The sequence below is a fragment of the Pelmatolapia mariae genome, linkage group LG8 (genome assembly GCF_036321145.2).
Source record: "Pelmatolapia mariae isolate MD_Pm_ZW linkage group LG8, Pm_UMD_F_2, whole genome shotgun sequence".
Taxonomy (NCBI): domain Eukaryota; kingdom Metazoa; phylum Chordata; class Actinopteri; order Cichliformes; family Cichlidae; genus Pelmatolapia; species Pelmatolapia mariae.
In genome coordinates this window covers 17,046,113-17,067,335 of record NC_086234.1, presented here as the reverse complement: position 1 = coordinate 17,067,335, position 21,223 = coordinate 17,046,113, and the positions used below count along the sequence as shown (strand labels likewise).

The window sequence follows — 21,223 nt, the reverse complement described above, 5'->3', positions numbered from 1 at the left end:
TTTGGACTCTCGGTCGGGAAAACTCTCTCGGTCGGGAAAACTTTCTCGGTCGGGACTCTCGGTCGGGAAAACTCTCTCAGTCGGGACTCTCGGTCGGGAAAACTCTCTCGGTCGGGACTCTCGGTCGGGAAAACTTTCTCGGTCGGGAAAACTTTCCCATTTTCATGGATTCTGTGTAATGTACGTGAAATGGCATGGATTTTGTGTGATGCAAAAGAAATAAATGTCAAGTCAAAGTTATACTTTGGATTTCGTTTTTTTTATTATTCTCAACACATTCATCTACATTTTACATCTTTTACAATGTTAAAAACGATACAGATACAAAAGTTGACCATGATTTCCTTCAAATGCCTGTGTGGCGTTCAGGACTCATATCTGGCTTAGCAATCATCATTGTGTAAGATGAACCACGGCACTTCACATACCCATGATAAAATGAAACAATGAAAATGACAGCTGATCTGAAAATACCAGCCTGAGTTTGTGAAACACACTGCCTGTTTGAAAACTTCCTCATTTTGACTCTCGGTCGGGAAAACTCTCTCGGTCGGGACTCTCGGTCGGGAAAACTTTCTCGGTCGGGACTCTCGGTCGGGAAAACTTTCTCGGTCGGGACTCTCGGTCGGGAAAACTCTCTCGGTCGGGACTCTCGGTCGGGAAAACTTTCTCGGTCGGGAAAACTCTCTCGGTCGGGAAAACTTTCCCATTCTCATGGATTCTGTGTAATGTACGTGAAATGGCATGGATTTTGATTGATGCAAAAGAAATAAATGTCAAGTCAAAGTTATACTTTGGATTTCGTTTTTTTTATTATTCTCAACACATTCATCTACATTTTACATCTTTTACAATGTTAAAAACGATACAGATACAAAAGTTGACCATGATTTCCTACAAATGCCTGTGTGGCGTTCAGGACTCATATCTGGCTTAGCAATCATCATTGTGTAAGATGAACCACGGCACTTCACATACCCATGATAAAATGAAACAATGAAAATGACAGCTGATCTGAAAATACCAGCCTGAGTTTGTGAAACACACTGCCTGTTTGAAAACGTCCTCATTTTGACTCTCGGTCGGGAAAACTTTCTCAGTCGGGACTCTCGGTCGGGAAAACTCTCTCGGTCGGGACTCTCGGTCGGGAAAACTTTCTCGGTCGGGACTCTCGGTCGGGAAAACTCTCTCGGTCGGGAAAACTTTCCCATTTTCATGGATTCTGTGTAATGTACGTGAAATGGCATGGATTTTGTGTGATGCAAAAGAAATAAATGTCAAGTCAAAGTTATACTTTGGATTTCGTTTTTTTTATTATTCTCAACACATTCATCTACATTTTACATCTTTTACAATGTTAAAAACGATACAGATACAAAAGTTGACCATGATTTCCTTCAAATGCCTGTGTGGCGTTCAGGACTCATATCTGGCTTAGCAATCATCATTGTGTAAGATGAACCACGGCACTTCACATACCCATGATAAAATGAAACAATGAAAATGACAGCTGATCTGAAAATACCAGCCTGAGTTTGTGAAACACACTGCCTGTTTGAAAACTTCCTCATTTTGACTCTCGGTCGGGAAAACTCTCTCGGTCGGGACTCTCGGTCGGGAAAACTTTCTCGGTCGGGACTCTCGGTCGGGAAAACTTTCTCGGTCGGGACTCTCGGTCGGGAAAACTCTCTCGGTCGGGACTCTCGGTCGGGAAAACTTTCTCGGTCGGGACTCTCGGTCGGGAAAACTCTCTCGGTCGGGAAAACTTTCCCATTTTCATGGATTCTGTGTAATGTACGTGAAATGGCATGGATTTTGATTGATGCAAAAGAAATAAATGTCAAGTCAAAGTTATACTTTGGATTTCATTTGTTTTATTATTCTCAACACATTCATCTACATTTTACATCTTTTAGAATGTTAAAAACGATACAGATACGAAAGTTGACCATGATTTCCTACAAATGCCTGTGTGGCGTTCAGGACTCATATCTGGCTTAGCAATCATCATTGTGTAAGATGAACCATGGCACTTCACATACCCATGATAAAATGAAACAATGAAAATGACAGCTGATCTGAAAATACCAGCCTGAGTTTGTGAAACACACTGCCTGTTTGAAAACTTCCTCATTTTGACTCTCGGTCGGGAAACTCTCTCGGTCGGGACTCTCGGTCGGGAAAACTTTCTCGGTCGGGACTCTCGGTCGGGAAAACTCTCTCGGTCGGGACTCTCGGTCGGGAAAACTTTCTCGGTCGGGACTCTCGGTCGGGACTCTCGGTCGGGACTCTCGGTCGGGAAAACTTTCTCGGTCGGGACTCTCGGTCGGGAAAACTTTCTCAGTCGGGACTCTCAGTCGGGAAAACTCTCTCGGTCGGGAAAACTTTCTCGGTCGGGACTCTCGGTCGGGAAAACTCTCTCGGTCGGGACTTTCGGTCGGGAAAACTTTCTCGGTCGGGATAAGTCCCTCGGTCGGGAAAGTTTTGGTGTAAAGAAAGGTTTGCTGTTTTGATGGATTCTGTGTAATATTCGTGCAATGGCATGGATTTTGTGTGATGCAAAAGAAATAAATGTCATGGCAAAGCTGTACTTTGGATTTCGTTTTTTATTATTCTCAACACAATCAGCTACATTTTACATCTTTTACAATGTTAAAAACGATACACATACACAAGTTGACCATGATTTCCTACAAATGCCTGTGTGGCGTTTGTAGGTCTGTGTGGTGTTTCAATATTGTGTAAGAGGAACCCCGGCACAACATTTCACATACCCATGAGAAAATGAAACAATGAAAATGACAGCTGGTCTGAAAATACCAGCGTGAGTTTGTGAAACACACTGCCTGTTTGAAAACTTTCTCATTTGGGACTCTCAGCCGGAACAACTTGCTCGGTCGGGAAAACTCTCTCTGTCGGGACTCTCGGTCGGGAAAACTTTCTCGGTTGGGAAAACTTTTTCGGTCGGGACTCTCGGTTGGCAAAACTTTTTCAGTCGGGAAAACTCCCTCGGTCGGGAAAGTTTTGGTGTAAACAAAGGGTTGCCGTTTTGATGGATTCTGTGTAATGTACGTTAAATGGCATGCATTTTGTGTGATGCAAAAGAAATAAATCTCATGGCAAAGCAGTACTTTGGATTTCGTTTTTTATTATTTTCAACACAATCAGCTACATTTTACATCTTTTACAATGTTAAAAACGATACACATACACAAGTTGACCATGATTTCCTACAAATGCTTGTGTGGCGTTTGCAGGCCTGTGTGGCGTTTCATCATTGTGCAAGATGAACCACGGCACAACACTTCACATACCCATGATAAAATGAAACAATGAAAATGACAGTTTGTGAAAAACTCTGCCTGTTTGAAAACTTTCTCATTTGGGACTCTCGGTCGGGAAAACTTTTTCGGTCGGGACAACTCTCTCGGTCGGGACTCTCGGTCGGGAAAACGTTCTCAGTCGGGACTCTCGGTCGGGACTCTCGGTCGGGACTCTCGGTCGGGAAAACTCCCTCGGTCGGGAAAGTTTTGGTGTAAAGAAAGGTTTGCCGTTTTGATGGATTCTGTGTCCTGTACGTGAAATGGCATCGATTTTGTGTGATGCAAAAGAAATAAATCTCATGGCATCGATCTAAGGCTGAGGGTTCAAAGTTTCATTAATGAGAAATTGTTTCAGTGGGGATAGCATGTCAAAGCCGACCGAGAGTCCCGATCACGAAAGGTTTCCCGGCCGAGAGCCGGTCGGGAAAACGCTGCCGGTCGGGAAACTTTGTTAATGTTATATTAGATGATATTGTTGAACAGGAGCTAAGTACCTAGTTCTGAAGCCACGCGTTGGGAAAACGCCGCCCATCAGGAAAGTGCTGCCGGTCGGGGATGTCGGTCAGGAAAGTGCAGTCCATTGGGAAAACTCTGTAAGCGTGTATGTGTGCGGCTGTTCTGCTCATCTCATCTCATAAGACACAAAGTTAATTAAAGAGTTTCAGTTGGGCAACTGGACATGGCACATAATCATCCGCATGACCAGTGGTATCAGAAACCCAGTTACGCGGACCAAAGAAACCGCAGCGTACCTTCTGTACTTTGGAATGTGCAACAAAGGAGAGAATATGAACTCAAACAAGCTCAGCGACACACAGCGAAACACAACTACAGACCCGTCGCTGTTCCGAGAGAAACAGCAAGACAGGACACCAGCGACGATGTCGTTCTCCAGGCAGATCGCTTCCCACGTAAGAGGCCTAGGAACGTGATTGTGGTAAACAACCAAAAAGAGAAATATCTTCGTTTGGACAGAAGAGGTTTTGAGCAGAAGCGAAACCACAACCGCCAGGAAAACTGGCCGGCCGCAGGACCATATCCAATTAAAAGGAATAACAACCGTGTGTACTGCGAACCGGATCGTGTAGCAACTAGACCAGTCGACCAAATAAAACGCCATAGGCGGCAGTACCGCGAAAACGACAACCAGCAAAATGTAAGGGATGTCCACAGTGATAAAAGAAAACCACTCTCATCCCGAAGGCTGCAACAGACCACCAGAGAGGTCAGATGGAAGAAACCCATCTCCATCAAGCACCCCGTGCCTACCACGAGAGTCAGTCTAGATCAAGAGAGCATCAGAATTAAACCTCAACAACAGAAACAACGTCCCAAGAATGATGCGAGACAAACAAGCCTTACACACACGCGTGCTCCGCCGGTGAAGACTTGTAGTTCAAAGAGACCGTGGAGAAACGAGAAACAGTTCAACAGCCCACAAACCACCGACTCCGACGATGAGTCTGATTGTGACAAGGAACAAGAAGAAATGCAACCTGTGCAAAATGTGCGTTTGAGTTCCTCTGGTTCCAGTTCATCGAGTTCGAGTTCGTCTAGTTCCTCAGATTCCGATTCCTCTGAATCAGAAACCAAAGATGCACAGAGACCACCATATTATCCTGAAAGAAATAGTAGTCCGTGGAATGGAATAAAACGTACCAGCCCTGCTTCCTCTGTTAATCTCACTCGGCCCTCAGCTGAACGTGAACAAACAGCAAAAAACAAGTGCCATTCGCCGACAAACAACACTCCAATAATGAACGCACAAAAAAAAGCTTGCGTGTCATCACGTAACCCATCAGCTCAACAATCTCGGATAGAGCACAAGAGCACCAACAACAGCCAACACAGCCAAAAAAAGAAACAGAAGACCAAAGTCACTTCCTGGCCAAGTTCCCTGGCAGAAGGGGCCAACCAACAAAACCTCAAAAACACTACCAATGGACCCCCCTCACCAGGAAAGCCTGTGAACAGCCCCCCACAAAGTACTCCTAACAAGAAGAAAAGTAAGGGCGCCTCCTCACCAAGTACAGGTGTAAGCGTCCCATCGCGTAACCCTCAACGGGTGAGGCTGAAACGCTGGAATACAAAAACCAACCAAACACCCTGTAAAAGAACAACGAAAACCAAACGTGTGGTAACTACAACGCCTCCGCAAAAAACACAGTGTGTGCTCAGCAAGTCATCACCCACTGCACCAAAAGGCCAAATGGAGAACCTCGACTTGAAAATGGAGGAGATTCCTCCTGAGATAGACCCCGCTGAAACAGCGCACGAAACCACCACCATTGGAGATACTCAGGTCCATGATAACACTGAGATACAGATGTTGCGCGATCCAAAGGAGGACGCTGATTGCATATCCGAGCGTCACGGCGAACCCGCACTTGCAAACTGCGAGACCGGCAGTCTAGCCCCGCTTCAAGGTGATATGCCAACTGAAGGCGGTCACAACTCGGGTCACGACATCGACTTGATCAGCGCTGCAAAAACCCAAGCGCTAATCCAGGTGTTAAATAACAATAACCCATCATACCTGTCAGAGGGTACCTCACGACAAGTTACAACGCAGCAGCAACAAAGCGCAGGTCCAGAGTCTGCAGATCTCTCAGCTGAGGAGACAATCAGAGCCAATGAAAGTTTGTAAGTCAATCATTTTGCATAACATAACCCAACTGATCTGTATCAAAGGTAAACTAATGCTGTTTTTAAAAAAAAATTGTACAGGTTCCATAACAATAACCCATCATACCCGTCAGAAGGTACCTCACGACAAGTTACAACGCAGCAGCAGCAACAAAGCGCTGGCCCAGAGTCTGCAGATCCCTCAGCTGAGGAGACAAAAAGAGCCACTGAAAGTTTGTAAGTCAATCATTTTGCATAACATAACCCAACTGATCTGTATCACAGGGAAACTAATGCTGTTTTTTTTAAAAAACAAATTGTACAGGTTCCACGTAATGGATGAGTTTCAAGAGAGCGCTGCGTACATAAATGACATGCAAGAACATTTCACCCCACTAAATGGTCCACAATTTGCCGACGTGCTCGTGTTGGTAGTGGAAGGGACCTGTAACGCTTATAGTAGCAACGACCAACAAGCCTCGTACCTCTTGCCACCGCATAATGCAGAACCTAGCGCGGATACTCACACTCTGATGATCAGCCATGAAAACTCAGATGGGCTGTCAGTCGAACCCAAACAAACAACCCCCTTTGAAGAACACGTTGGTAAAACAATAACAGAAGAAGCCAGCTCGCACATCCACACCGGGGATGAGTCGACCACTAAAGCATACCGACAATCACCTTCCGACACATCCTTCCTCCCAAGGCTGTCCCGGAGGAGTCCAAATGAAAACTTCCAAGACTGGAACCGAGAGTATCGTGAATTCCTGCAATCCATACTTGAAATGGTGCAAAAGTCCATCAGATGCACAGTCTGCGAATGCACATTCAACAATACTGTACTCTGCAGTAATTACATCATCAAGTTAAACCGACCAGTTCAGTGCGCCTGTGGTTGTGTGATATGCTCACTGTGTTACACCAAAGACCGAGGTTGTGTTAAGCACAAGATAGTATCAAAACGCGCTACTGTCAACGTTACAGCTAGTCAGCTGGCTAACATAGCTGAAGCCGATGCTCAGTGGGATCTACAGCTAGATAACACAGCTCCATTTAGGACCGAGATCAACAGAAGCGTACAAGATATTATACACCTGCACCGCAGCGCTCCCACCGTAGACGAATTGAAACAAGGTTAGTTGTGAAAGTGTTGTCTTGTGTGTCTATGCTATCCACTGCGAGCGATGTTCATATTTTCGTATGTTTTCTTTTTTTTTCTGTTTAAGCTTTCGAGAGTTTGATCAACGCACAAGATGTGACGGCCTTCAGGTACTGGCTCAACTCCCCCATGCCGCAGCAGTCGGCGTACAGATACGTGTGTATACCGCACGTTCCAGGCTTCTGGGATCACATCGTGGTGGGATGCAACGTGCCCAACACAGAAGCTATCCTAGCCTCTGATGTACACACACCAAGATTGTTTGATGTTAACATGGGTGCCGTAGACTTTCATTGGTGTTGTTTTGTATTCGTTGACCGCGTTATCCTGGCCATGTGGTGCTCCACGAGAAATAATGACACTGGTGTCATCCTACTGCCAATCACCGACAGAGCCGACAATCGAGTACGGACTTTGACATCGTCTAAGGAGTTTAACTCTATGGTGTACTATCTACATAGATGGGTTTGTGTGAATTATGGCAAAGGAACGTTAGACCTTGTCAAGGTCGTATTCGATTGCATGCCTTCCGAGAGTCCCACTTTTGCTCATTTCATCTCTATGCTCGCAGCTAAAACTGGCATGGATGCAACTGTGCCTCAGATTAAACAGCAAAGAACAGAGACAGATTTAAGCTATGCCATTGACCTCAGGTACCCAGAGCAGCTATTTAGTCAACCCCCTGACTATCTGGATGGAGATCCTAAGATCGACATCACACACGAGTTTGGGTGTAATCGTGTTATGGCACTTCATATGCCTCAGGTCTATACTTGCAATGATGACTTACTCAGACCTCTGTGATAACTGGGAATTGTTGAAAGTGTTTGTTTGTAATTTTGATATGGTGCTCGTAATCGTGTTACGGTGCTTCATATGCCTAAGGTCTGTACTCACTATGATGACTTACTACTGGGACCATTGTGATAACTGGGAATTGTTGAAGTGTTTGTTTCTGTTACATTTCTCGTCAATGATGACTTACTACTGGGACCACTGTGATAACTGGGAATTGTTGAAGTGTTTGTTTCTGTTACATTTCTCGTCACGTGTGTACTTTTATCTAACACTGGTGTACCTTGGGAAACTTTTTTGTACATTTACATTTCAATAGTGTGAAATCACCATATATGAACTTTGTTAGTGTTCACAGAATGTATTATCTAAATCATGAAGCTTTTACTTGTTTCTGTCTTACATGTATTTTGATCAACACTGTAGTCGAACTCTTGATGATGGGAGGGATCCGAGGTCGTTATGATACCCACCAGAAGTATCCAGTTCATAAGGAAAGACCGTCATGTATAACATTTTATATTTCTTACAGCAGGTCTTACTGGATGTCTTACATCTCTTGCACTTGATCTCTTTTGTTTTGTATTTTGCACTGCCTTTTACATTTACATATATGCCTTGCATGTCATTAAAGGTGTTACAAGAACTCTTATATTGTATGGTTGTTTGTACTTGACGACAAAAGCCTTGATCGTGTGAAACATGCGAAGTACACGAATGTGTTCCTCTGAGACAGAGGACCATGACAAAAGCTACTACGCTTTATAATTCTGGATGGTACACTGAACAGCGTCACATTCACTGACACGGGCACACATCTTAAATCTGTGCAATACACAAAATCTACATACATAGGTAAAATTGCGCTCTTGCGTCGGGCAACATACTGTCGGTTGGGAGATTATCTCTCGGTCCGGATATTATTTTTTTTTTTGTTTTGGTCTCTTATGGGGTATGCATATAAAATGTCAGCACAGCACACAACTGAACAGTTATATCATTCAACTTCACAAGAGTTAGTTGGTGTACGCCTGGATCATCTACTGTAGTTCTGGGATGGAACTTTCATGGAAATTTCGCATCTCACACTACCTGAGCAAAAATCGAAATGATTTCGAGTGGTTATTGAAAACACTGAGTGAAGACCAAGGATGTCTCAATGAAAAACAGCAGGATTTCGTCAAGCGTGCGTTTAAGAAACACAAACATGAGACTGAGCACATGCTACATCCCGAGTGTCTGATCTCCAAACTGTCCAGGTTCATGGGCACAAAGGATGCAGAAACGATGATCATGGGCATGTTTGAATTATTAAAAACCGATGCTGTGACGTCACACAAGGATTACAACGTCACATGTCCTCTTGAACTGAAAATCCAAGGAGAACTTGACTACATCGATGAGAAACAAGCGTTGTGTCATGTGTTCTCCATGCTGAGCGCGAATGAGCTATGTCGAGTGAAGAAGCTGTTGTCATGGAGGATTGTGCAACGAGAGGCCAGCATTCCCTATGGTACTATGGAATTGATGAGCAGCTACCAACTGGCTGAAAAGGTCACAAATCACTTTTATGGCATGCACAAATGTATCATGTTCGCGATCCTAATCCTTTTGGATCGCAAGGATCTGATGCCGGGGTTGGATATCCCGGAGGAGACACATCTGGTCATCTGGGAAAAATGACTGTTGTGACAAACATTTGCTGACATTGTTACGTTTGTACCAAGAACCTATAGCTGTGATTACTAACAATGTTGGTGAAAAAAAAATAAAGCTTTATTCCATTACGTGACTGATATTCGACTGTTCTTTGACTGTTTTTTTTTTCTTGTTTTATTGAAGACACCAGTCGAGATTATGGCTAGTCATAATGATTGGTGGATCACAGATGGTGACGATTGGCTCAAGGCAACACTTATAGCTGCTCCGATCTTGATTGTGTTTGGTTTAATTTTGATCGCCTACAGGCTCCACGGAAAACGAACATCATCGTACATTTACAAACCAGGCTCTCAGACTCGCATTTACGGCTCTGTGTATGAGCCTACCACCTGCGCAATCGACGAGAATGTGTGCTCCGATGAAGAAATACACGTCACCATAGCGTACCCGCACAGCCCTTCGGTTTTGACCATGTCCAAGGAGCAACAGCAATGCAAGACCAGAACAGAGGCCGACTGATGGTGTAGCTCGCTAAAAGCATTATGACATATTCTGTGTACACTTGAGTGGTCTGGAAATATCTGACACACAAACAGTGGATAATGTATCATCAACATGCTTTATTGGTTTTTCACACAATTATACTTCTGTACTGTGAAACCTAGTCATTCTAATGTATCTGTTTCTCTGAACACAAAGAGTGTAAAGGCAATACACACCATAAACGAAAAGTACGAAAGACACAATTAGAACCAGTATCATAGTCCATGTACACCACTTGTTGTGTTGTTCGGGGTTAGAGGCAATATACTGGGTGTGATTCCACATTGTTTAGGTGAATTGCTTTAGGCTGTAATATGGCCGCGAATCCAGCGTAGGGTTTTCTCAGCGGCTTGGTTCTTTGCTTGTTGCTTAGAGGCTCCAGTGCCTAAAGCAAAACATAAACACAGTTGAATGTGTTGAGATTGCACGTAGTGTGATTAAAAAATTAAAAAAAATAAATAAATCACAGGCCTCCGGCGCCTGGAGCGAAGCACAAACACAATGGAAATCTTTTGAGATTACACATATTGTGAGTAGATAACACTACATCAATCAATCAATCAATCAATCAATCAATATACTTTATTAATCCCAAGGGAAATTAGGGTTACAGCAGGCAGCACGCTAATGGCGCATGCGCACTTACAAAGGAACCTTCTGACCAACTTACACAAACATCACATTGGGGAGACATGTCAGAAAGGTAGGCTGATAGGAAAAAAACAATGAAAATACATAACATGAGGAGAGAGGAGGAGAAAAAAAACTCCACTCAGACTGAGCTCCTAGTGGGAGAACAGTTTGATAACAGAAAAAACACCTCAGCACAAAAAGCACATGACTATCAATACACCATAGAAACACAAGACAAGCAACAGGGGCGGGTAAAGGGTAAGAGAGAGCCGGTGTAGACAGCGCTTCCGGTCCTGCAGCATGTCTGCGCTGGTCCAGTCGACCGCCATCTTCCCCGGTAGGGCACAAGCATCGAAGGCATTTGGAAGGGAGGGGGGGTCAGTGTGTGCATATCAGTGTATGTGTATGTGTGTGTGTATGTCCAGAGTCAAGCTGAGACAGTGTCCTTCGCCCTGCCAGGCTAAGTAAACAGTCTTCCAGCCAACTCAGGTGGCCTTGCATGGAATAGGGAGGAACAGTCTAAACACACTCGTTATCTGGGATTGTTTTGATCGGCTCCAGCCTTGAGCCCGCAGCTGGCGCTGGAGGGGTAGCCGCATTAAGATGGCGATTTCTTTCCAACAACTCATGAATTTCGAGCTGTATTTGTTTTAGCACTCCGACACTGGTCTCTCCATCTCCCGTTGGATAGCTGCCAGTTTCTCCATGATGTTGTTTACCTTCAACTACATGCTTTACCGTGTAAGTATGTACGGACGCAGTCGTCTAGAATTTCGTCCAGAGGTATAGTAACCTGGCACTGGCACCTGAATAGACAAGTCTCTTCAATGCGTTCTACATCATACACTGGTAAGGGCCATTTGTTCTTCTGGCAGATTTCCTATTGAATTGGAACGATTGTATTATTCCTCTGTACAAGTATGTATTAGTGTGTAAATATTAAATACAACTCCTATACCTGCAGTTGTCCAATGTTGTTCACGAAATCTTTGGCGTCTTTTTTCTCAGGGTCTATGTCTTATTTTCTCTCAGACTTGTTGTCCTTTTTTCTCTCAGACCGGTTCTCCTCTTTCTGCTCAGAATCGCTGTCCTCTTTTCGCTCAGAATCTTGTACACATTCGCTTTCCTGACACTCAGTTGTATGGACATTACAAGTCTTTTGTTGTAACAAGGCATACAACGTTTTCGAGGCTTGCCGTTTGGCTTTTTTAATCGTTGTACCAATTCCTACAGCTGTACGATCAACGTCACTATCAAAGTACGCGGTGACAGCATGCATAGGCCTGCGTGTCAAACCAGTAGTTTCTACAGTGTACACCACTTGACAACCTTTAGAGTCAGCGTATTCTTTTAACAGTGAAATCCAATTGACCTCCATCGTGTAATAAGAGTAATGCGTATTGACCGCACCACAGTGTTTATGCACACAATCTCCTAAATGAGTGTCGTCTTAAACGCAGCCACTCGGTAAAGTGCTCTTGGCTGGGAAAAACACTGCCGGTCCGGACTGCCCGTCGGGAAAGTTCTCTCAGTTGGAAAAACACTGCCTGTCGGGAAAACGCTGCCGGTCGGGACTGTCGGTTGGGACAATAGGCTCAGTCGGGTGTTAACTGCTGGCTGAAAAGCAGTGAGCTCAAGACAAAAAGACCTTCGTCAGAGATACAAGTCTTGGTGAAACACGCATCGTCATCGAACTTTATCATGGAGAACATGACATTCGTAGTGACGGACAAGCCTCCCTGGTACTGGACTACACAAAATGACAGCCAGTCGTTCAGGTGCGACGACACCACCGGTCTATTTCACCAGGTAGCTCTTACTATGAGTGTGAAGTCATCTATGTTATCCGAGAAGCACAAGGCGTTTCAACACAAGACAACTCGGAAAATCATCAGGGACATGGTCATCGAAGACATCGGCAGTTTCAAACAAAAGCCTTGCAGGGCGCTGTTAAGCGCGCTAATGGATATCGTGGACATTGAAGCCAATGGATTGGAATGCATGTCAACCGACGACAGGGCCGGTATGAAGCAACTGTTGTTGGCTTTGAAAAACTACACTCTTTTCTACATACCTAGTAATGAGTTAAAGGCGACTGCGGACAACCGGAAAATTATCCCCGTCGTCACTGTGTGGTCACAAAACGATGTGGAACTAGAGCTATGCTTCTGCGACAGACCCAGATCCATGCTGGGTACGTACACGGTGAACCTGATGTGCGGAACCGCTGCTTATTTCATGCAGCAAGTGCTGGTTGTGCCAGGTGCCGAAAGCTTAGAGTTGTTGAAGGATGTAACTGGCAACAAGTACCATTTCTGGGACATGTCACTAGAAGTCCCCACTCATCCGGACGCTCTCACCCCAGTCTTTAAGCAGATTCAGCCCTCCCAGTTGCTATGTACTTCGCAGTCAGAAAACTCGACTAACCGCGACGAAGCCATTGACAACGCAGCCTCTCACGTGGAACCCATCCGGCCCATGTGCTGCGTGCTCGATGCAGAATCTGCCAATCTGCAGAATGTAAAACGTCAGGGTAGCGTCGACTGCTTCGGTGACACCGAGGTAGTGTGCGATTTGTCGAACTTCAGATGTGACTCGGGTGTAACTAAAACGTTGTACTTCAGACGAACCGGCAAGGTTCTGGGAAAAAAGCGAGGCAACATGGTACCCGTAGTGTCGCTAAAAGACATCCAAATTGACAAACGGACCTTGTATATCTCCACCACCGCAAGCTTTTGCAGAGCCCTAAAACACTCCTGCGTGAAAGGCAGCGGAGAGCTTATAAGGTGTTGTCACACAACCTTGAACGAGCTTGGACAAAGGGAGACTTTCTTGAGTGGACCCGAGTTGCATCAGGACATAATCAGCCCCGTGCTTACTGCGTTCGTGAAACGCGTAAGTCCCGCTGCCAACAACTGGTGTAACTACACCCCAGCACACGTAGCCTGCTTACTGGAAGATCCCATAAAGTGTGAAATAGTGGATCTCGGTATCAAGCTAATGGATGACAGGATACCAAACGCGTTCGCCGTTGCGGAACTGTTACTTTGTCCTATGAATAAAGTGAAGCAATACATGCTGGCTCACAAACGTTACACTACCGACAAAACATTCCGTCTTCAGGTTCACAAAAATAACATCAGCTCGTTGGAGGACCAGATAAAGAGCGCCTGGGAGTCCCTAGTAGTCTCCGTGGACAAGTTCATAGAACTGAGATACGGAGACAAAACATACAAGAAGAGCTCTGAAGACACGGCGGCGATATTGAACCTGAGGGAGTTGTTCAAGTCTCATTCTGCCTTCCGTAACATAAATGCGATCTTAAAACAATGGCAACAACTGATCAAACAAGAGTCTCAAGGCGTTAAAGGAGCAGACTCTAAAAGTGAAAAGGACAAGTGGCTAGCTAAAGAGTACAGTGAAACAAAAGTGCTTTTCCATAACCTCCGCGTCTACCAAAACAAAATAGGCAAACTCAACAAGAAAGTAAAAGCTTGCGAAGAGAAGAAGGGTGAAGGCGAGAATTATCAACAATCGATGCCATCGACCGCCGATGTGTCAACCTCCTCCTCGCCTGGATCAGATGAAGCCTCTGGAGCTGAGTCTGCAACACCGAGATCTTCACCTGAAACCACTCTAACCTCGGGCGCTTCGGTGATTGTACCGGACAACCCGCCTTTGATATCCTGGGTGAGAAACATCGCTACCCTTTTGATGAGCACAGCATGGTTGTATGCCGCGAACGTAAGGAGAGAGGCTGTATGTAACTTGCTTGGTCTGGAAAAAACTTTGCTACACACAAAACACGTTGATGTCCTCAACCAGTGGGTTGCCCACAACCCTACCACGGTGGAGCAGCTGAAGCATCTAGGTTTACAAGATAAACTAAGCCTGGCGTTAATCAACCGTTTGGATGTTATATCTACAGAAAACTGGATACGTAAAATCGAATATTCTTTCAGATGGAAACTGGCAAAGAAGTCTGCTAAGCTCGCAACCAGGAAAGTTCGTAAGAGTTATTACAAGAGTGAGCTTGACAAATCCACAACGAAGAAGTGAGCCAAAGGTCTTGCCTCATTGTGTCTCGGGACTTGTTTTCTGGGGAAGCCTGCTATGACGCAAACATAATGGAAGACTCCGAGGAGGACTATGATGAGGACGACCAGGGTGAGGATTTGATAGAAACTCTGGATTACGATAACGACGAAAGGTTGGGCAAATATGACATTGAGGATGAAGAAAGGTTAGACGAATACGATCTACAAGACGATTTTGAGGACGATCGGAGTTACGACGATTACAGCATTGCCTCGAGCGACCGTGATGACCACGATGAACCGTCATGGACACGACAGAAAAAACCTAGAGCTAAACGTGAAGTGTATGAACAGATCACCGTAGGTTCTGGTGAATATAAACCTGTATTATCCTCTGACTCAGACTCTGATGAAGAAGTTCCTCTTGCTAGAAACAGAAAAAGACGCCAACGTGTTATGTCTGAGGTGGAGAAGGAGGAGGAGGATGATGAGGAGGAGGAGGCATATGAGAGGAAGGGAGCAGCCACTCGTATGATAGGAAAACCATCAGAAAGAAACCAGGCAAAACCAAGAGTAAGTCATCTCTGACTTCGAACCCTGCACAGCTTACATGTCGATGACTGTGGTGACATGAATGAAGACTGCCTGAGAAAGGACCAAGGACTCTATCCTTCGCATGAATCAGATTTCGTTTCATCAAAGAAAAGCGGTAGCAAGAGAAACCATTCTAAATACCGCAAGGCCATAACTAAGCACCACAGAGAAGCTCAACCCGTAAAGTTGTCTTCTTATGATTCCGATTCAGGCTCCGATTCACCGAAGACTCGACGTGAAAGACACAAACCGAGCGCCGACATTTCTACATCCATCTCACCTCAACCAGGCTGCAGCTACGACGCTGAAGCAGAAGTTTCCGAGGCACCCCCGCGCATGACTGCGTGTTCGGAGTCTGACACAGACCCCGATACAGACTCTTACGATTTTCATGTGAATATGTGAGTTGGTCCACTATGTCAGCTGTGTCTAGGAAAAGAAAAACGTGCCCTGGTCCACAGAGCAATGCCATGATAAAATATTCAGAGTCTCTTGTGAGAGGAATGGATGTTAGTCAAATATCAGAACCTTGTTCAAATAGAGTACCCACCGCAATGCATTCGGATTACGGGGAACCCGAGGCGAAGCGTGTACGCTCGACCGATGATAATGTGATTGTCAAATACCTCGAAGAAAAGTAAAGAGCTTGCATGTCATATTAACATTTGCTGGGTTTTTTTGTGTGTAGCTACGCCACAATGATGTGAGATAATAAAACAAGACAAAAGACCTGGTTTGTTTGATTGTTATCATTTATTCACATGCAACAGGTTACACTACACTCATGTGGTTCATAACATACATGGTTTATTCACAAGTAGGTAGTAGTCATTTCTTTATGCACATCAGCGTGTATCGTCTCATTGTTGTCAACCTACAATATCACAACTGGTGGTTACACTACACTCACATTGCTCATAACATACATGGTTTATTCACAAGTAGGTAGTAGTCATGCAGAGAGAGGGTGTGTGTGTGTGTGGAATACATAATGAATGCGGGCAGCTCCTTTCAGTCTATTGTGGGAGCGTTGAAACTCGATTTCCACGCTCTCTTTTCTGCAGAATCACTTTACTAATTGTAAAATTGACTTTTCACCTCCGACACGGAAACAGAAAAACTGAGACTGACTGTAACCTGCAGACTGTGGGGGAGAGAGAGGGGAGAGGGGAAAGTGCAAAGGTTTTTGGAGAAATTTACAAAACCCAAAACTAATAATAAAAAACAGATCAAATTCAGTTCCTCTCATTTCCAGTCCATCCGTAGAAGCACGACGATGATGATGGTGATGAGGAGAAGGAGGTGTGAGTAAGGCAAATAGCGGCTCTCAGTCTTATTCCAGCGGGACCTCCAGGCTCATGGATCAGTAGATGCCCGGCACGAAGCTGCGGAAGCCGTACAGCGCGTCCTGCCGCAGGTAGCTGTAGTCCTTGGGGGCGGCGGGGCTGCCCGGGCTGGATGCGCAGTAGGCCAGGGAGGAGGAGGACGAGGAGCCGCTGGAGCTCCAGGAGCAGGCATCGCTGCCCGGGCTAGGGGCCTCGGCTAGGCACGGGCTGAGCAGCACGGGCGGCTCTCCGACCTTACCCGCCTGCAGGTCCGCGATGCGGATGGTCTCGGACAGCGCCCAGATGTAGTTGTGCGCGAACCGCAGAGTCTCGATTTTCGTCAGCTTCGTCTCATCCGGGAATGCGGGCAGCACGCCGCGCAGCGCGTCCAGCGCGTCGTTCAGGTTGTGCATGCGGTTACGCTCGCGGTCGTTGGCTTTCAGGCGCCGGTTCTTCTTCACCACCTGCACCGTCGCGTCGCTGTGCGCGCGACCGCGACGCCGCTGCTTCTTCTGCTGCTGCTCAGGCTGCGGGGACGCGCAGCGTGGGCCGCGGGACTCCTCGTCTTTGCTGTGCGGGAAGAAGTTGCAGCTGTTGCTGTCGATGTCGGAGTAGAGCGAGTCCATGACTGCGGGGAGAGGAGAGGAGGCGTGAGGGATCCACACAAGAGGAATTCACCAGAAGTCTGTGGCAGTTCGGAGCGGCGCGCGTGTCTCTGCGTGTTTTCTGCTCTGGATCAGCTCGTGCGAGCCGGTGAGCCTGGCACACGACCGGCCTCAGCCCGCTTATATAGCGTGCTTGGGACAATGACCGGCCCCCTGCCCCCGCGCCCCCCTGTGACCCCCCCCCGGCCTGGCATTAGCGCGCAGGATGAGGGGATGAATGCTGCGGCAGGTCTGCCCCGTGCCGCGGGAGAAGCTCATTAACATAATGACGCCCGCGGTGTTTGTCCGCCCCGCGCAGAGAAGCGTGCCGGTAATCACGGCCAGCCAATCAGAGCGCGCGGCCGGCCACGCGAACTACACGCAATGCCCCCCCGTGAGACAGAAAGGACCAAACCCACTACGAGAGTTTAAACCAAAAACATGAAAAAAGGTGGAAGAAGAAAGCAGAGGCAGAGAGACCTCCACCTCCTCCACCCCGCCGGGCTGAGACACGCTTCGGAGAATCCATCCATCCATCCTCTGCTCACTGCTCCACAAACAGAAAGAGGAGCAGCAGCAGAAGGAGAAAGGAGCTTCATCCTAACAAAGAAAACTAGTCCTTTCTACCCGGAAGTCTTCGTCACTGTTCGGCTTTTTCCTTAACGTGAAGAGAAACGTCTCAAAGTTTAACTTGCACCTGCTCATTCTGTGCACCTCAGCAGCCATACAAAAAATCTACTGTTCACCTTTAAATCCGACAGACGTGCAACTATGAAGCCTTTCACAATAAAAGTCTGACCACCAACAGCTTTTAAACATAAGATTAACAACTAAAGTTTCTTTCCCGTCGCAGAATATATTTTTATCTTTACTGGGAAAATGTGAAAAATCAAACCTGATTTCTGCATAGACAAAAAGTGTATCTCATGTTTGTTTAATTTCACCAGAGATCATTATATACCCTTGTGTCCAAAAAACTAAAAAATAACCAAGTATGTGAACAAAAATTATTACAGTCTCCACCAGAATTACAAACACGGCCTCAGAGCATGACACAGAGACACTACATTAGCATCACACTCCACAGAATACAATCAAATCATCTCTCTTCTTAAACACTTTAAAAAAATACATAGAGTTTGGTTGATGGGGGGCTCTGCTAGGGGAGCATTTGCACTTCTGACCTCGGTGTTTCTAAAACTCTGAATGGCAGCATGTAAAATAAAACGGGAGCTACAACAGCGCCCTGAGGTGCTCCAGAGTTCACCGGCAGACATCACTAAGAGAGCTGCTAGAACGCTTCTGTAAGAGATAAATAGAATGTAAACCACAACCCCAGCATCTGAACACAAGCGTTAAAAATGACCTCGATCTTTGGGTCATTTTTATCTGACACGTCGGGCTTCGGCTGAACTGTTTCACCTTATGAAGTCTGGCTTTTTTGTCCGTCTTTTCATCCCTTCAGGCAGCAGTAAACCCATCCAGCGTGAGCGCACACAGACCAATTTTCTTTAAGTGTTTTTTAAAGACATCTTTATGAGACAGGCATACAATTTTCCATTAATTATTCCATTTATTCAGTATGCAGTCCAGCGGAGGAGAAGCAGAGACCTGCACACAAATCATCTCTGCCCCGGCTGCAGGGCCGGCACAAGCCTCCGTGAGGCCCCAACAACGAGCCAGCAAATCCTATTTCACCCAAAGAGGATAAAGCACGCTTAATACAAGAAGAAATCCAGTTTTCTGCATTTTACTGAAGTTTAAAAACAAATGTTTCTGAGGGGACATGTCTGCAGAATTTTACAGACCTCATGTTTGCTTTAAGGTTGGAAACTCTTTAAGGAGAAAGAAAAGAAAGGAGCCTTTAAAGGAAAGAAAGATGAACTCTTGGGGAAGATTTTGTTGAATGCAGAAAGAAAGAGTTAAAGAAGGAAAGAAAGGGAGTGGAAAGTAGAGAAGAAATAAAGAAAGGTAAGATGAGGAGAAACCCATGAAGACGAATAAGAGATGAAATTCAAAAACAAACAACTGACTGCAACAGAAAAATAAATCTTCCAGAGGTTAGTTTTACGTCTGCAGAATACTCAGGGAAGTTTTTTTATGAAGGAAAGAAAAAACAGAGAAAAAGAGAGAAGATGAAATATTGTCAAGTCAAAAAGAAATAGTAAGAAAAAGGAGTTTAATTTGTGCAACAAATCGCTTTCTCTGCAGAATTTGTCATGTTGCTTAGTTTGGTGCATGATTTTAATGAAATTTAAAATTCTGCAAAGTAGGAAGAAAAGAAAGGAAAGAAGGTTGAACCTTCAGTGCTGAAAGAAAGATCTGAGGAAGGAAAAAGGAAAAAATGGAGTTAAGAAGGATTAAGAGATAGTGACGGAAGAAAGTAAATAATTAAACTTAACCCTCGTGCTCCCCTTCGGGGCAGCTCCGGACCCCGGGGGTCCCCGAGTACCCCTGGATCGCATTTCACAAGCCGAGCATCAGGTTTGGCTCCCGCGTGTGGTAACAGACAATACGGTGAAGCGACACGCAAGCTACGCGAAAGCTGTGCTCTGTCCGTGTCCCAGCCTCCACCACACTCTGTTCCGTGTGTGTTTTGCACAACACCCCCCCCCCCCAAAAAAAAACCAACCCAATATCAATCCTGGCCTAATGTTACTTGTTGTACTAGTCAGCATTGTACTTTGTAATATTTCACTGCCCTGCATATATAAAGATTGCATACAATTTCACCTTGCTTAATTTGTTTTTGTTATTTTTTTTTTATTCAGCGCATGAGACTCAATTTCAGACCCTCTCCATGAGACCTGCGCCTGTGTTCATGAGCTTGTGTTCATGAGCCTGTGTTCATGAGCCTGTGTTCATGAGCCTGTGTTCATGCTTATCACACATCTGTCCTCCACAAGCCAGGGAGTTTCGCGTAATACAAGCGCTATCTTCTCACGTCGCCTTCTCCACTGGGTCGTATTTCACAGGCCGTGCATCAGGGTTGGCTCCCGCGTGTGGTAACAGACAATACGGTGAAGCGACACGCAAGCTACACGAAAGCTGTGCTCTGTCCGTCCGTGTCCCAGCCTCCACCACACTCTGTTCCGTGTGTGTTTTGCACAACCCCCCCCCCCCCCCAAAAAAAAAAAGAAGCAACCCAATATCACTCCCGGCCTACAATTTCACCTTGCCTAATTTGTTTTTTTTTTTTTATTCAGCGCATGAGACTCAATTTCAGACCCTCTCCATGAGACCTGCGCCTGTGTTCATGAGCTTGTGTTCATGAGCCTGTGTTCATGAGCCTGTGTTCATGCTTATCACACATCTGTTCTCCACAAGCCAGGGAGTTTCGCGTAATACAAGCGCTATCCTCTCACGTCGCCTTCTCCACTGGGTCGTATTTCACAGGCCGTGCATCAGGGTTGGCTCCCGCGTGTGGTAACAGACAATACGGTGAAGCGACACGCAAGCTACACGAAAGCTGTGCTCTGTCCGTGTCCCAGCCTCCACCACACTCTGTTCCGTGTGTGTTTTGCACAACCCCCCCCCCCCCCAAAAAAAAAAAGAACCAACCCAATATCACTCCCGGCCTACAATTTCACCTTGCCTAATTTGTTATTTTTTTTTTATTCAGCGCATGAGACTCAATTTCAGACCCTCTCCATGAGACCTGCGCCTGTGTTCATGAGCTTGTGTTCATGAGCCTGTGTTCATGAGCCTGTGTTCATGCTTATCACACATCTGTTCTCCACAAGCCAGGGAGTTTCGCGTAATACAAGCGCTATCCTCTCACGTCGCCTTCTCCACTGGGTCGTATTTCACAGGCCGTGCATCAGGGTTGGCTCCCGCGCCCCGTACACCCACGTTTCCCTCCCCGGATGCCACTCCCGTT

General features: G+C 45.8%; 2 protein-coding genes across 2 annotated transcripts in view; both read right to left on the bottom strand.

Annotated features, from left to right (window-relative positions):
- The window catches only part of LOC134633524 (integrin alpha-M-like), a 216,923-nt gene that overhangs the window by 51,980 nt on the left and 143,720 nt on the right, over nt 1-21,223 (bottom strand). The window lies entirely within an intron of this gene.
- On the bottom strand, nt 16,738-17,325 carry LOC134632612 (neurogenin-1-like). The gene has a single exon (XM_063481309.1). The coding sequence runs from the start codon at nt 17,323-17,325 to the stop codon at nt 16,738-16,740; it is 588 nt and encodes a 195-aa protein (XP_063337379.1).